The following is a 16,379-nucleotide window of genomic DNA, read 5'->3' on the forward strand; positions in this document are numbered from 1 at the left end:
AGGGGGGGGGGGGGGTTAGCGTATTTGGCATCCCGCCAGTTGGGAAGGGGGGAGATAGGAAAAAAAATGATTTAGAAAAGAAACTGAACATTTTCCTGTGAAAGGTATAGGGGAATGAGCAAATTAAAGCTTAGTATCAACGGCAGCTGTTCAAGAACCTTTACGATTGCAAAAGAACACCACCAATACGCTAAGCATTCTTCATGTGCGTGCATGCATTGTGTACCATCCCTATCGAGGTCCCAACAATCGTAATGATATAGCATTGTAGATTTATATAACGACAAAGGGTCGTAGGGGAGCTGGATTGCTGCACGATGTACCAGCCAGCTGTCTCAACTTCTGAAGACATTGATGGTCCTGTTTTCATTATCATTTAGTATATCAAGGGCAAGTAGCCTATAAATTAACGGCCCCCACTTCTCTCAATGCTTAGTTTTAGTTTGTGTATATGACCGTTCTTTTCTACTTCGTAGGCACCATCGCCTTCAGGCAGCTACAGTCTGATTTCAAACGTACCCTACGTTTTTAAACTGTCCAGAGTACTTTCAGTTTTGGTAATAATTAATTTTAGAATTTTCCCCTGGGGTGGTCTAAGCCTACTCTTGTCGATTTTTAGGGATCTTTAACATGCAAAACTTGTACTCTGGACGTCCGAAATTTTTCGTTCTCATCTCAGAAGAATCTTAACTATCTTAACAACCATTCTCCTAAACAAAACCAACCAACACAAAGCATAAACAAAGGGAGGCAAAAAACCCCACAAATTACACAAATTCTCTCAATGTGTTACCAGTGGTACTGTTCACCCGGAAGATTCCCCTGAAGCTGTCCAAGGCTAAGAGGTCACCGGTGGTGGGGTCTTTCCTCAGACTTATCAACTGGCCGCAGGTTTGACGAGTCCCTTTGATAAAAAGAACAAAGTTTGATTATCTTAAGTCTTTAATGGTTCATCTTTTTTGTGCCAATGTATCTTTCTTCTGAATACGACAATTTGATTTTTTATGTTTCTTTTTTCTCAAATTATTTAAAAGCAAGGTGATAAACTATTAGCCAAAATAAATCAACATTAAAAAGAAATATGCATGGCTCCCACTGCTTAAAATGCCTAGCTTTCTCCAAGGACACTTCAGCTTTATAAATCACTAAACTATGGCGGCCATTTTCTAGCTAATTTCACATCCCACATTAGGCGTTTCCTTCCACCTTCAATCGCAAATATATCGATCTCTATTAAAAATAGAGGGAAATTTTTCACTAAAATCAAGACAAATGAACAAGCTTTAAGATTATATCAATGACTCAATATGTCCCAAAATTGACGAGCACCTGATTCTAATGTGTCCTGATACATGTCTGAAATAGGACGGCTATGATTTTACTTGTAGTAGAGATAGACATTGTGTTGTAGCCTTACCTCTACATCATATCTCGATGGTGATTATTATATGCTCTGACCGTACGTCTGGAAGAAAAAGGTCAACTCGTTGTTTTGATCTAAAACTGTTACCCAGGTCGATCTGTGATTAAATGTGTTGGTCTTCAATAAAAACTAGGAGTCAGCTTACTGTGCAATGAATAATAATTTTATACCGAGCTGCAAAAGTTCTGTCACACCCACCTTAAAAGTACAATAACTCATTTACTACTCAAAATAGCCAAGAGAAATTTGGTGCCCGAGATCTTTATTCATTTTCTGCCAACATGACATAAAAAGAATGGACAAATGTCTTACCTTATTCAAGGGAGATAATTTTATTCACACTGACTCTTGCAAAATCCAAATCAAAGTTTGCTCAGTATGGCGTGTGGCCTCTTCCAGCTTGAGTTACTGATACAAAACATCTGTTCATTGGCTGAATTGAAGTCGTTATAGCTGTCTGAAGAATCTCCTGTCATTCCATGTGTAGTGCAGCCTTCAGTTCCTTACAAGTTTGTACGGAGTGCGGCCTGTTTCTAATCCTTCAGCCAAGGTCATTTTACAGATGTTCTGTTGGGTTATGGCTTGTGGATCTTGCAGACCAGTCCAGAACGACGATTTGATGTGTTTGGAAGAAGTTTTCATTGATAGTAGCCATTTGTGGTCGGGTGTTGTCTTGTTAGCAGATTCCATCTTCCGTGCCATGTGGCGTAGTCACCGTGGCGAAGAATTTCGTAACAATAATGTCGTTATTTGAGGTTGCTTAGAAAAGTAACTAAATATATACGATAAAAAGCAGAGATTCCACCCTCTACCATCACATTTCAGCCACCTTCGGGCCTTTTGGGGGACGTTAGATTTGTGAAATTTCTATTCTCTTCTTTCTTAAACACTGTTTCTCTTCCATCAATGCGACGAATTAAAAACCTTAACCATTGCTGAAAAGAACACTTTACCAGCGTCTTTAGTTTCATCGACAATGTTGTTATGCCAAAATTTTGCGATTTCTTCTGTGAAACAGTGTTAGAATGGCTCCATATAAAGGGCGATAATCACGTAATCCACGATCTTATAAATGTCTAATAATGATGTTTCAAGACTGCCCGAAGTGACTGGCAGTCTCTGCACTAAGTTGGAATGGGTTTTGAACATGGGTGTTGACAATAAACCAATTCTGATGTCGAGTTGTCGCCCTTGGTTGGCTACGTCTCGGCATGTCGTGGCCAGTTCTAGTGGTGTTAAAACGTTTGTTCAAGCGTTAGATGGTACTTCTGCAAACATTTACAAGTCTTGCAACAGCAGAAAGCGCAATTAAAGAATGTATCATACATACAGACAGCCCCTTTATTATCTGAATTAATCATTTTGAAAATTTTGAAAACAGCAGAAAAAGGTACCCAACGGTTAAAAAGTACGAAATTTTATAGTGTGTAAGGTGTGTTTACACATCGTCTACGTGATTCAAAGCAAATTTTGTGTGTAGGGAGCGTTGAATTAAACACAGACCGAGAGAAATCAATACCAACACTTTGTCCACTTACTACTTCCGGTTTATGATTTCTTTGGTCTGCTCTTGCACAAGAAGTCTCATAAATCCCACAAGTCATACTTTTAACTTTTACTGCAATTCTAACGCTATACCGAACATTATCGTTATATAATGGGTGTGACAGAACTTTTGCAACTCGGTATATATTAGAAATTCTGTGGGATACTTTTGATGACTTCTCGCATCTAGATCAATTGGTTTTTTAAAAATTCCTTTGAACAATTTTCAAGAAACCAGTTCCTCAGTTAGAGCACAAGATCACTGGTATGGTCTCCATCGAATTACCAGAAGCCAAAACCCTTGAAGAATTATAATAATCACTATCTCAAGACCATGATAATTCATTCTAAAGGAGGATGGCAATTGTGTACTCACGACATCCTTGGGGCCGCATGTCGACAATAAGTTTTGGTTGGCATCTTGCTACGTTGTAGATCTTGTTGTCTTTCGTTGCAACAAATAAATCCTCTGTGTGTTACAGATAAAATTTAGTGAGTACTATGTTAAAGTAAAGAAAAAAGTATCCATAAAGTAATCTAAATGGAATTTGGAAGCTGAATCATAAATTAAAGTCTATACATATAATTGTGAACGTCGTCACTTTCAACGCCTGAAACTTCCGAACCACTTAACTTTCGAATTTGAAAAAAAATAACCGAGGTTCAGAATCATTTAAGGGCACAGTTATATTAAGTAATCTGGAGTCACCGTAGTTTAATTTTCCGTTTTTCATTAGTTTCGTTTAGATATCTAATCTTGGGTAAGTCCGTCTTCTGTGACACAACTGTAAACAAGTGAGGTTTCCGTTACTAACCGTGCTCACTACTGATTCCACACCTTTGAAATTCTGTACTGTACAACCACGAAAGCTAAATAGAGAATCAATCTATCCGACATTCCAAATACAAATATTATTATGATCTCTCAGTATCTATTATGTAGTCTCATTATTGTTTATTCATGCTGTTCTGTTCTGTAAATAATTATGACTGTGTGAATTCATCAATGTGTGCGAGGGTGTACGGGTAAGCTTTATGAGATTGTCTTTACTCAAGGATGTGCAGGAGAGAGAGAGAGAGAGAGAGAGAGAGGGAGAGAGAGAGAGAGAGAGAGAGAGAGAGAGAGAGAGAGAGAGAGAGAGAGCTGTAATCCTCGCTGTGGGGGAACAAGAAATATTTTACTGTAACACGTGGTAGCACAAGAGTCGAATTTACCTCTCCATGTGCGCATGAGTAGCCTAATAATTTTTATTGATAAACGAATGGCTGTCTTTTGGTTAACAGAGATGTGAAATCTGGGTTGCATTAAACACGTTTTCTTTTTTCATTTTTAAAATAAAAACACCTATTATCCCATCCTTATGTGTTGGAAGGGGGTAGGCAACAAGAAACGATTATGTATCTTACAATTCGTAGCATTTTACAAACCAGAAAGCAAAATCAAGTTTTCTGCAAAAACTTTCATGCCTCGTAATACAAATTTCAAGACAACGGTAGGTTCTAAAAATATGATGGTAGAACAAAATAAAGGACATTACATAGGTGCTGCTAAAGAATTTTGAGGGTTCTTTCTGCTATATCTCCACGCTGATGCTTCTTAGCCTGAATATTATACATGCTTACAGTTAAGTAACTGTACAGGCTAAATTGTGTACAGAGATATTTTCGTGAAAAAGTATGCTACAAGTAATAAAAATAAATAAGTTCCTATATACTGAACAAGATTAAGCAGAAACAATTTACCAATTTCGCATTGTGGATTATGGCGACTTGGTATACCGCCTTTTGATTAGTTTACATGTCATGTGTAATATAATATGACAATAGGGACCAATGATGAACCATGCACATATTAAGAAGGCACCTCCTGTGTTGACAAATGAAGCGGGTCCCTGAAGTTTTCCCATGTGCACGATTTCTGCAGTGGCTAAAGCTGTGTTCGGGGCTGTGGGTCCCTGTAAAGTAGGTGGTTTTGGTAACCTGGAAGAAAGTAGGTAAGAAGAGTATTGCACAGTATTTCGTAATGATAATCTCATAAGACTTTTGTGATGTCGCACGACATGGCTTTGTATGATGTTTATGTATGACGTGGTACTTAGAAAAACTGATAGGAAATGCTTTACATAATGTGTATAGTATAGTATAGTGCGGTATGCTTGATGTCATGTTCAGCACTCCAAGTCCTTTCAGAGGCAAGACTATTCATTTAGCGTATATCTCCATTTTGACTGTACTGACAAGCAAAAACAACAACGAGGTTGGACTGCCTCACGCGTTACTTGAGAGAGGCAGTGGACCAGGCGAAGAGCACGTTCTTCGGGGCTCATTCACTTTGATGAGCAATACTGACAAAATGACAGCATCGTACTCTTTTTTAAACCCTAGTTTCATGATTACCGTGTCAAAATCAACTGAAAGCGATGAGTGAATTTTTTAAAATCCATATCTACATTTCAATGTTCAGTTGAGTATGAAAAAAGACAGAGATGCACAATGGTCTAGAAGAAAACAAGATCTCAAGAAATCGTTAGGCTTGTATTTTTATATGAAGTGTCCAGTGTTATTAAGAACCAAACTTATTCCCCTTTTTGAATTCGGGACCTAGATTTCTGTTGACCACCCCAAGCTTCACCTTCAATAAGAAAAATAACCAATAACCAAACTACCCCCCCCCCTCCACCCGCCCAAGAATCACTGCTTTAATGCAAACAATTCTTTTTTGATGGAGGACAGAAGAAAACCCATGTATACCTTGACCGCGCAACAAGAAGGCTCGAAATAAGATCTTTTAAAATTTATTAAAGATAATATTCGTTTTGGGGTTGGGGTGGTGAGGGGTTATAATGCAAAGCCAGACTTTCATTAATTTGAGAGTTAAAGCGATACTTGCAACAAACTGAAATATTATATGTACATTTTCGTATTCATTTGAAACACTTTTCATAAATGTTCACTGAAAGGTCTACTTCAGCCAACCATTAGGAATTTACTTGACCTGATACACCCATCCGGTGTTTCCACTTGTTGTTGGGGGCGGGGGGGGGGGGGCACACGTCGTTACGTTAAGAACGAAGGACGATATTTCACTTGAGAATGGGGAAAGGGGCGCTGAAGCAGACTTGTAGCAGTAATTCTTCGAAGAAGACAAAACAGATTTTTAACCGTCGAAGACGTAATATAAACGTAATAAAACATCTGATCGCCTCCGAAGTGGTTGACATGATGCTAGTTACTTTGATGAATGATAGATCATTCATATTATGTTAAACGGGTGTCTACTCTGTTGACAAATGATACTGATTGCGTTGCGCTTTACCTGAAGGCAAAATAAGTTCTTGATCTGCCATGAATTACGAAGGCCGAGCAGAGTTTACAGAGGGATAAACTTTAACTTCTGGTATAATATGACCTTTGCGTGACAAGACAGAAAGAGGGGCATGATAAAAGAGTGAACTGCGTGTAATTATTAATCTTCTGTTATATTATTCAGAAAAAAATCAACAAATACCTGGGAGCTGTAAAACTTTGGGATCTGGGAAGGGGGGGAGGGGTTGATAGAGGGTGGGGGTGGATGGGAATGGATATACCTACAGAAAGCGAGCGAATAACCGAAAGAAAAGGAATAGGTGTAAAAGAGGAGATATGAATAAAGGTGATAACGAATTATCGAGGAAGATTGAGTTTGAGAGGACAGAGAGAGAGAGAGAGAGAGAGAGAGAGAGAGAGAGAGAGAGAGAGAGAGAGAAACCGAGGAGTTCGGGGGTCAGTTTCATAAATTAAACGAAAAGCAATCTTAGTGTTAGAGGAATTTCAGTTTTCCCAAAAATTGGGTAAAACACAAAACATTCAGAAACATGAGAGTGATTAGTCTTGTCTGGTTTTAGAACTAGAATGGCAAACCAAAGACTGTCTTCGTATCGTGTTTACCTCTCTCCTTTTGCAGCCCAATGAATCGACCTCGAAACATACCACAGGGTATTCAAAAATTATACGAGGAGGGGTTCAATAAGTCTTTGGTCTGGGTATGAAAGTGAAAGAATCATGGTAGAGTGATGGAATTTTGTCAACCTTTAGACTATTTCTTTGGAACACACCATGCACATTTTCAGGAAAATCTGACGATAATAATAATGCACTAGTCAGCGTGTTCAGTGAAACCATGCACAAACACGTTTATTTTTCTTTGATGAAGCTGTGCCATGGAGCCTGTTGAATATCCCCCAGCCATCAAGTTTTTACCCTTGCAAGGAAAATTCCCTTCGGACTTTTTCCTGAAATTGTCAAAGTTTATTGTGACAAATGTCCTCTTCATAATACTGAGACATACTGGGTAAAAACATTCCAATCTGGATTCATGTTGGTGAAGGATGAAGATCGTGAAGGGAGGCCATCTTTAGTTGTAACTGAAGAGAATGTATCCACAGTAATGAAAGTGGTTCTGTAAGACCGACGTATAACTGTTAAACAGCAGTGAACACGAGAATCAGTGTCGGGTCATTTGAAACGATTATCACTGACGATCTTAACATGAATATTGTGTCTGCTCGCTGGATACCCCAACTTTTGACAAGTGAGCAAAAGAAGCAGAAGGTTGTGTCCTGCCAAATTCTCCTTCGAATCGAGTCCAATAATACACATTTCTTTAAAAACGTGGTGACTATGGATGAAACATGGATTTACCATTTTGATCCTAAACAAAAAAATATCCTCCATGCAATCGAAAAACCCCTTTTCTTCCTCACCAAAGAAGACAAAGGTAACACCGTCAAGGGGAAAGGTCATGGTGTCGTGTTTCTGCGACTGTGAAGATCTCATCATGACTATCAGGAAACTGGAAAACAGTCACAGGAGACTACTGCTCGGGTTGCTGATAAAATTGCAGTCCTAACTGGTAAGAAAGAGGAGTGGAAAACTATGCATTGGGGTCCTCCAACTACATGACAACACCCTCCACGCAGGATATAACAAGCAGTCCATACAATAAAACAGTGAGGCTTTGAAATCCTGCCACACCCCGCTTATTCTCCAGACCTAGCCCCCTAGGACATTTTTGTGTTTCTTAATCTAGAAAAATCACTCAAAGGATGTTGTTTCCATGCCAACGAGGACGCCATTGAAGCTGTGGAAGACTAGTTAGGGGTCCATTCAGGGTTATTTTTCTCTCAAGGACTTTCGAAAGTCAAAAAGAAGTGGCAGAAATGTGTTATGCTGTATGGTGACTATGTAGAAAAATAAAAGTATGTAAACCAAGTTAAAAAGCTCTACCTTTATTTCTTTATATTAAACCAAAGATTTCTTGATCCCCCCTTTTAGAGTTGCGCGTTCCAGCTTATATGTAGAAAAAAGATAAGTCCTTATGGAGCATATAATATAAATAACGAACCCTTTTCTTAAGTTTATTTGAAATTATAAATGTTGTATAAATTTGTTCTTTAATGCCTATTTGAAATCAAACGACACTATATATTTTAAGAAGATGGAAATTATTTCTATTGTTCACCAAATGCAGGACACTTTTCGAACAAGTCAGTAAATTTTCTGCATATTGATAATTGTGATGCCGCCTTGTGGAAATTTTATTTTTTCGAAGTCAACGTCTAAAAGTAGCCGAGAAATTACCCTTTAACGGGTCTTCTTTTAAGACACCTGGTATAATATACATGTAGAGAGGGGGATAAATAGATAGATAGATAGATAGATAGATAGATAGATAGATAGAGAGAGAAGGAGAGAGAGAGAGAGAGAGAGAGAGAGGGGGGGGGGAGAGGGAGAGAGAGAGGGGGTGAAGGGAGAGAGATCTAGGGGAGGGTGGTTTTTTGGGAGGTGGAGGCGGGCAATGATAAAATGGCATAAGAAGGTATGGCAGGTAACAAGACAAAAAAGACAACAACCGGACGTGCAGAACATATGACAGCAACGTGACTAAAATAAAGAACAACAAAGCTTATTGTGTATGAAGCAGTGTCAGGAGTTTCTTAAGTGCGAGGTTGATACATGAAATGTTAGTGTCAAAGGAAAAACAAAGCATGAAACGACATTGAAGTGTTACGAGGACACTGATGAAGGCAAAACTGCCCACTGTTACTACAATCCGGAAATCACAGAAAAGTACACTTATCTTTCTTCAGCAAGAGCTTTCCTTGATAATAAATCGTTCTTTTCTCAAGCCGTATAAGTGCACTGTGTGATCCTTCGTCTTTTTTTTTTCTCTTCATACCTGTCAGATTTACTTTTTTAGCAGGGGGAAGTGTAGAAATTGGAAAGGGAAGGGGAAAATGAGGGGGTTTGGGGAAAAGGGGGGGGGCACTAAGAATGCACTTAGGGGTCTCCTTTGGGCTGTCCCAATGGGATATACAATACAACAACTGAGCATTTTATGCATGGTAGTTTTTGGGACTTAAGTGACATGAAGGGCCAATGGTCACGATCCACTGTCAAGAGAGGTACACAAGAGGGTTGTAGATAAAACTGTTCACTTGACAAAGGACGTACCTGCAACACACGTAGAATGCGTGATAATGGACACTGGTTGGGTTGTAATCACCCACCATAGAGTTACCCCCTTTTAAACTAGAGTCCGTACGAGGTTACGTGACACGGACGTATTTGAGTTTGTTGGAGGCCATTTTTAATGTGGCTAAAAAGTTTTTTTATATGTGATCGGGCGTGTCTCTGCTCTTAGTCTTACGTGTTTTATTTGATTCTAACGTTATGTTTTGATTCAAAGCGATTCTCTTAAAGGTGCAAGCATGTGAAACTTCTTGTCCCTTTCTGGATTAACGCCTTACTGGTTCTGTCAGGCAGTTCAGTGATGTCTGTTTTCTTTTATTACATCATCTATTTTTTGTGCATAATATGTCTTATAGACACAAATAGTCACTCCTGGTTTCTTTTTTAAAACATAAAGAGCCATCAGTAAGGTTCTGGGCCATGTGAAGTTAAGGTTGACAAGCAGCTAGATCTTTTTTACAATGGTCAGGACATTTCTTTATCAAACTGAAACAGTGTACTTTTTATTGTTTTGTTTTATTGAATGGTGTCCAAAAACACCTTAGTAAAGGTTTTTGTTTCAGTTATCACAACACTCAGTAGAAAAACAATTGACTAGGCTACAAAACAGCATTTAAGTTAACTTTTTTATCTTTAGTGAGTCCACAGTTGTCACAGTTGTTTTACTAATGTCCAAAATTAGACTTACTTAAAACAGCAATAGAAGGAGCTGTAGTTAAAGTGCTGTATATTGTCTACTTTAGTTCTTAAAATCAATATAAACCAAAGTTTAATACCGACATATGAAAACACAACTTATAATTTAGTATACTTTTTTAAAAAGTGAACATGTGAATGAAAAATAAAGTTTCCTGTTCAAAAGTCACAAGGGAAAGTTTAACTCGATTTTAAAAATACCAGTACATGTATTCATCATTTGTTTGACTGAATTTGCTTTATCAAGAGCTTCATTGCATTCCAACACCTAAAGGCTGAAAAACTCTGGAATTTTTTCCCTATGGCTCATCCTGATTTAATTTAATGCCAAACTCATATATCTGAGGGGGGCCGGGGGGGTGGGGTGTTTGGTATTGGGATTCGGGAGGAGAGAGAGGGTGGGGTGGTTATGGGAGGTTCCCATGACACCCACATCTTTTCATACTTCTTTTTAAAAGTTCTATAGGCCCTATACTCTTTGATTCGGTGAATAAGAAATAAACTACCTCGTGCTGATGAAGAAATAATGGTTGTTGTTTTTTTCTTCTTTTTTTTAAAGACCCTATCTCTATCTATTTAATAATACATTTATTTGTAGATCTAGTTGTAGAAAGAACGCCGTATTATTGCAATTTAGTAATTTAGATATAGTACGCCACGGCGCCCATGTAAAAAAAAAATCAACAAGAACCAAGCCTCGCCTGAGAGAGAGAGAGAGAGAGAGAGAGAGAGAGAGAGAGAGAGAGAAAACGTGCCTAGCCCTTTGCTTTAGCATGGACTCCTTAACACAACTTGCCACAAAAAACATGGCGGGCGCCGCTGTCAAATGTGGCCATCGCGCAGCAAGGCGAGAGAGGGGCGTACTGTATCTAGTACTATAGTGTACATCTATGTCGCCCACCCACCAACGCGGTCCAAAAAGGAAAGCGTCGAAATCTTTTTTTGTTCTTTTTGATAAATGCTTTACGGTGTTCGCAACTGCATAAGGTCATACGAGCACGCCGGACACATTAAACATTTTCAGTTGGTGGGAAATTTTGAATTTTGCCCGGGTGGCGGCCGAAACCTACTCTTATCGATTTAAAACAACCGTTTGATCTTTAACTTGCGCAACTTGCACACGGTTCCTCCGAGATTGTTCGCCCATGTCTGAGAAGGCTAGATGTAGATCTTTCCCACCAGAAGATCAACTATGTGGCTGAAAGACAGCAGTAAGAAGAAGGAGTCAATGAGTAGCAGTAGAAAGGTTGCGACTCTTTCTGCAGCCTTTCTACTGCTACTCCTTGGCTCCTCCTTACTGCTGTCTTTCTGCCTCACCCCTGATCTTCTGGTAGGAAAGAACTACACCTAGCCTTCTCGGACAAGGGCGAAAAATCTCGGAGGGCCCGTGTGCAAGTTGCGCACGTTAAAGATCCCTAGGTGGTCTAAAATCGATAAGAGCAGGCTTCGGCCGCCACCCGGGCAAAATTCAAAATTTCCTACCAACTGAAAATATTAGGTGTGTCCCGCGCGCTCATATGACCTATGCAGTTGCAAGCGCCGTAAAACACTTTACAAAAACAAACAAACAAAGAAAGGTTGCAGAAAGAGTCAGGAGCCCAGAGGAGGGGGCAAAGGAGGTGAGGAGGTTGGGGCAGAAAGTGTAGACGAAAGCAGACGACAGACATTGCTAAAGAGCAGGAAAGGAGGTGAGAGGATACAATTTGTAGATTACAAAAATTTCCGTCGCTATCCGGATTCGAACACGGGACCTATTAAATGAGAGGCAAACACCTTAACTAGGCCATATGAGCCCCCCTGCCGACATCTGTCATCGTGTAAAAATCCAGCTCTCGTCAAAATAATGAAATCAAACAACTCAACTGTTTTGCTCCCGATGATGAGGAGGCTCAACACGTTTTATTTCAATTTAATATTTAAAACAAAACAAATTAAATGTGAGGCAGCGTGGTGAAATCAGGAGCTCGTCAAAATAATGAAATTCAAGAAATTGGCATTTACCCGCAGGCTTGGGAATTTTTTTCGAATTTTTGTTTTTTGGTTAAACACCTTTCATGTCCATTTAAGTAGAGAACATTGGCACCCATATGACCTTATGCAGTTGCGAGCTCCGTAAAACCTCCATAAAAAAGAAAACATTTATGTGTGGATTTTACTGTAAAACGTTGATTAAAGGCAGAAGAAATGTAAATTTTTAGTTTCCACGTTCTCTAAGGCTAAAGAAATAATTCCACTTTGGCTTCCATTTTCTCGCTAGTTTTACCTCTGAAACTAGATGGCCCTCATCTCTTTCAATCACACATATTTCGTCTTCTATTCAACATAGATGAATATTATTTTCACCAACACAAAGGGAAATGGACAGGCCTTATTAAGATGATACCGTCAACTCTGTATGCACAAAAACTGACGAGAGTCTGATTCTACGGCGTCGTACCACAAATTCAAAATCGATTTTTACTGAAAAATCTTGACAAAGACGTAAAGTCATAATTGCTATGGAAAAACAACTCATTGGCGGCATCTAGATAATTACAACTACCACAGCAAGAGACCCCTACCTCCATCAGTTCTAAATAGTTTGACTTCTAATCAAGATAAAAAGGAATTTTTTTCACCAAGAGAAAGGCATAAAATGAGGCTTTTAGATTATACGAAGAGCTTCAAACACTAAAAAGAAATTACGTTCGCCTGATTCTACTGTGTCAAAACACATTTCTCTAATCTAAGCACAGCCAAGACATTTTGACAAGTGCTGACAATACTGATTAGGAACGCATTTTGCGATACAATTCTGGAGGACAAGAATGATAGAGAGAGAGAGAGTGGAAGAGAGATAGCGAGAGAGAGAGAGAGAGAGAGAGAGAGAGAGAGAGAGAGAGAGAGAGAGAGAGAGAGAGACAGACAGACAGACAGACAAACAGACAGACAGACAAACAGACAGACAGACATATAGACAGACAGGGAAAAAGAAACAGAAAATTAAAACGAAACATGTATGAATTGGATACATTAACAGCTGCTAAGGTGATCGCACACCAAGAAATTAAAAATACTGTATACCACGCTTCTCAGTGGATGTTTTTGAGACGGTCCCTCATAACTAAATTCTAACTCTCCCTATTATGAGTATTGTGGTGAGGGTATTTTTTTTTCCCATTGGTGAAAAGGACTAAAACAATCTCGGAATAAAGCAGGTATAGTTTTTGTGAGCATTTGTATGTGTTTAAACAGGTATTTGTTGAGAAGGATAACTAGAGAAATCAATAGAGAGAAATGAGAAGGAATAAAGAGGAAGGAAGTGAAAAATAGCAGTAAATCTCATACAGATACGGGTACATTGGCGGTTATCTATATGTTAAAATACGATATTTTAACGTTGTTGTGTGAGTGAGCACGCGTGTACGTGTGTTTGTGTGTGTGTGTGTGTGTGTGTGTGTGTGTGTGTGTGTGTGTGTGTGTGTGTGTGTTTGTGCATGTGTGTGTATGTGTGCATGTGTGTGTGTGTTTGTTTGCGTGTATGTGAGAGTGCGCACGAGCGTGTGTGTATGTGTGTGTGTGTGTGTGTGTGTGTGTGTGTGTGTGTGTGTGTGTGCGTGCCTTTGTGTGAGCGAGTGACCAAAGTGTGTCTGTGTCCACGTTTTAACCGGGTGAGGGGGGAGGGGAGTGGGAGAGATCGTATTTGTTCTTCTGTCAGGGTTGTTTTGAATGAGGTGTGGGAGGGGGGGGGATGACCCTAGTATTATGTGTCTATTTTGATTCTTTCGGTTTTCCTGTATGTTAATTAAAATGCCGATAACATCGCTTCTTTCCTTACCGGAAGGCCACAGGTTGAATTTTTTTCCCTCCACCTGAGGAAGAACGGTAGACAATGATTATGAGTTAATTGTAGTTACCATTTTTTCGGTTAAAGATTAAGTTATTGTGTTTATTTTTAATAGAATACCAGTAAGTCATAAATTGACATTTCAAGACTTATAGTTCCATTTGGACCAAAGGATAATCGTGAAATGGTAATCAAGTGAAAGATTGAGCAGAGAACGAGTTGGTTCCTGTAGGGAACGGGATAGCGGGTGCTCAAAACCATCGTGACTCATCAGAGCAGAGGAAAATAGGACTAACGCTAACAATACATTACCTAAAAAACAAAAACATTAAAAAATACGAAACTAACAGAAACATATCTTCTTGGTACTTTTATAAATAACACTATCCCACATCTTCGCTTTTCACTTCTAGAATCTACCACCGTCATTTCTAAACTCATAATTGCTCTCAGACTCTTCACAAACATCTAAATTTATCTTGAACATCTATATGTAACAGTTATATTATGTTATAGCAATTATGTACGTAGTACATTATTGGACACAATCACGCGCACATTTTTCTACTAATCAGAGAGCGTCAATATCATAGAAATAGGCGAGGGACCCCCCTCCCCCCAAAAAGGAGTAAAGAAAGAGGGACGGGAGGGTTTCTTTTCTTTCTTTTAAAGGGAAAAAATGGTATGGTGGAGATTAGGGGGTACTTGAAACCAAGATTATATTTTGTTTTTCTTTTGGAGGGGTGGGGGGAGGGGACAATTTTTATGTGTTCGTCAACCTCTGAATTATTCTTGATTATGTTTACGGCGGAAGTTAACCCAAAAGCCTTCTTGAATACCCATATTGCTTTTAAAATAGACTTTAATTATAAAGAACATGAGATAAATGATTTGTAGGGTTGTAAGCACAAAATTACAGAAGCTTCTTAGACATCACACAATTTCGCTGTTATTTTCAATATTTGTATTCTTTTACAACAAAATTAATAACAATTCTTCTTCAATATATCAAAAGATATGTGTTCACAAACCATTTTAAAAAACAAAACAAAAATAACGTCTTTACTCTCTGGATAGGCATTTGGTGTTTCTGTTCCAAAAGGGAAGTACACTGCGATGAAAATATATAAAGAAAAGTAAAGATATAGAAATCAGGTACGAGGCTTGAGGATACTGTTTTGCCTATAATAAACATTTGAAAACGAACGTGGTAAAATTCTGCATTATTGCTGTCAAAGTGTTTTGTTTTTCAGAAGCTTCGATACATGTGCAATTATAATAGCATCGTAAAATATTTCACCATTTTGAATAAGCAGAAAAAGAGAACTGTGTGTTTAGAGTTGATACATACGTCCTCCAAATCCACCAAATCCACCCAATCCACTCAGAAAACCAAGGAAACCTTCAGACGGTGAGATCATTAGTAAAATCACTGTGAGCATAGCAGCTGGGTTGACAGTTGACATCAGTTTTGAACTCATGGTTCCAGTCCTAATCCTGCAAATTATTATAAAGAACCAAAGCAAAAGTTAACTAATAAACACGTTTGTAAGTTGAAAATACACCAGTAATACAACAATGAGAGCCAATGCAGCGAGTTTTTGCGTCTTGACATATTGACATATGTTCTTAAAACTACGTGCGATATTTACACACCTTTGCCTGGGTGGTAGGCATAGAGGTAGAAGATTGCCCAAATATTACTGCACCACCTTCAGAAACCGACTTCCTTGATCAATACTTTTTGGATTCAAGGAAGGCGCATGGGAGGAGTCGATGATGTCTCAATTATTATTGTACCATAGTTTTACTCCTTTAGAAGAAGAAAAAAATTATTAATACTGTAAACAATACATGTCACGCATTTTTTTTCTCTTTGCTAGGGCATCTGCTGAATGCAGGGATTCATTGTTAGTGTTTATCCATGTGCTACGCTATTGTGATATAAGAACAAATGGATATCTTCTTAATGTAGAGGTCTTTACACCCCATCGACACAGTAAGTACACAATTAGTTTCACGGCGCTCATAACTGCATAACGTCATATGTGCGCGCTGGACACATTACATATTATTTTCATTTGGCAGGACATTTTGAATTTTGACTGGGTTGTGGCCGAAGCCTACTCTTATCAATATTGGACCACCAATGGATCTTTAACGTGCACAACGTGCACACAGGATCTCAAAGATTTTTCGCCCTTAACCGAGAAGGCTAGGTGTAGATATTACCTTCGTCGGCCTTGTGATAAAACCGACTAACCCCAGCGAGGTAAATTTTACAGGAGAGGGAAAAAACTGTTTTATTTCGAAACAAAGGCGTCTAACGATAAATCAGTGCTTTAAACACCTATAAAAACACTTTACCGAAAATATGTA

General features: G+C 38.8%; 1 protein-coding gene across 1 annotated transcript in view; it reads right to left on the reverse strand.

Annotated features, from left to right (window-relative positions):
* The window catches only part of LOC101845531 (adipocyte plasma membrane-associated protein), a 25,583-nt gene extending 10,092 nt beyond the window's left edge, over positions 1-15,491 (reverse strand). The window contains exons 1-5 of the mRNA XM_013080138.2: positions 15,352-15,491; positions 13,992-14,025; positions 4,833-4,948; positions 3,345-3,437; positions 794-904 (exon numbers count right to left, since the gene is read on the reverse strand). Coding sequence (XP_012935592.1) covers positions 794-904; positions 3,345-3,437; positions 4,833-4,948; positions 13,992-14,025; positions 15,352-15,481 — 484 coding nt within the window. The 5' untranslated portion in view covers positions 15,482-15,491. The remainder of the gene's footprint in view (positions 1-793; positions 905-3,344; positions 3,438-4,832; positions 4,949-13,991; positions 14,026-15,351) is intronic.
* Positions 15,492-16,379: the final 888 nt, after the last annotated feature.

Source organism: Aplysia californica, unplaced genomic scaffold, assembly GCF_000002075.1.
Source record: "Aplysia californica isolate F4 #8 unplaced genomic scaffold, AplCal3.0 scaffold00076, whole genome shotgun sequence".
Lineage (NCBI taxonomy): Eukaryota > Metazoa > Mollusca > Gastropoda > Aplysiida > Aplysiidae > Aplysia > Aplysia californica.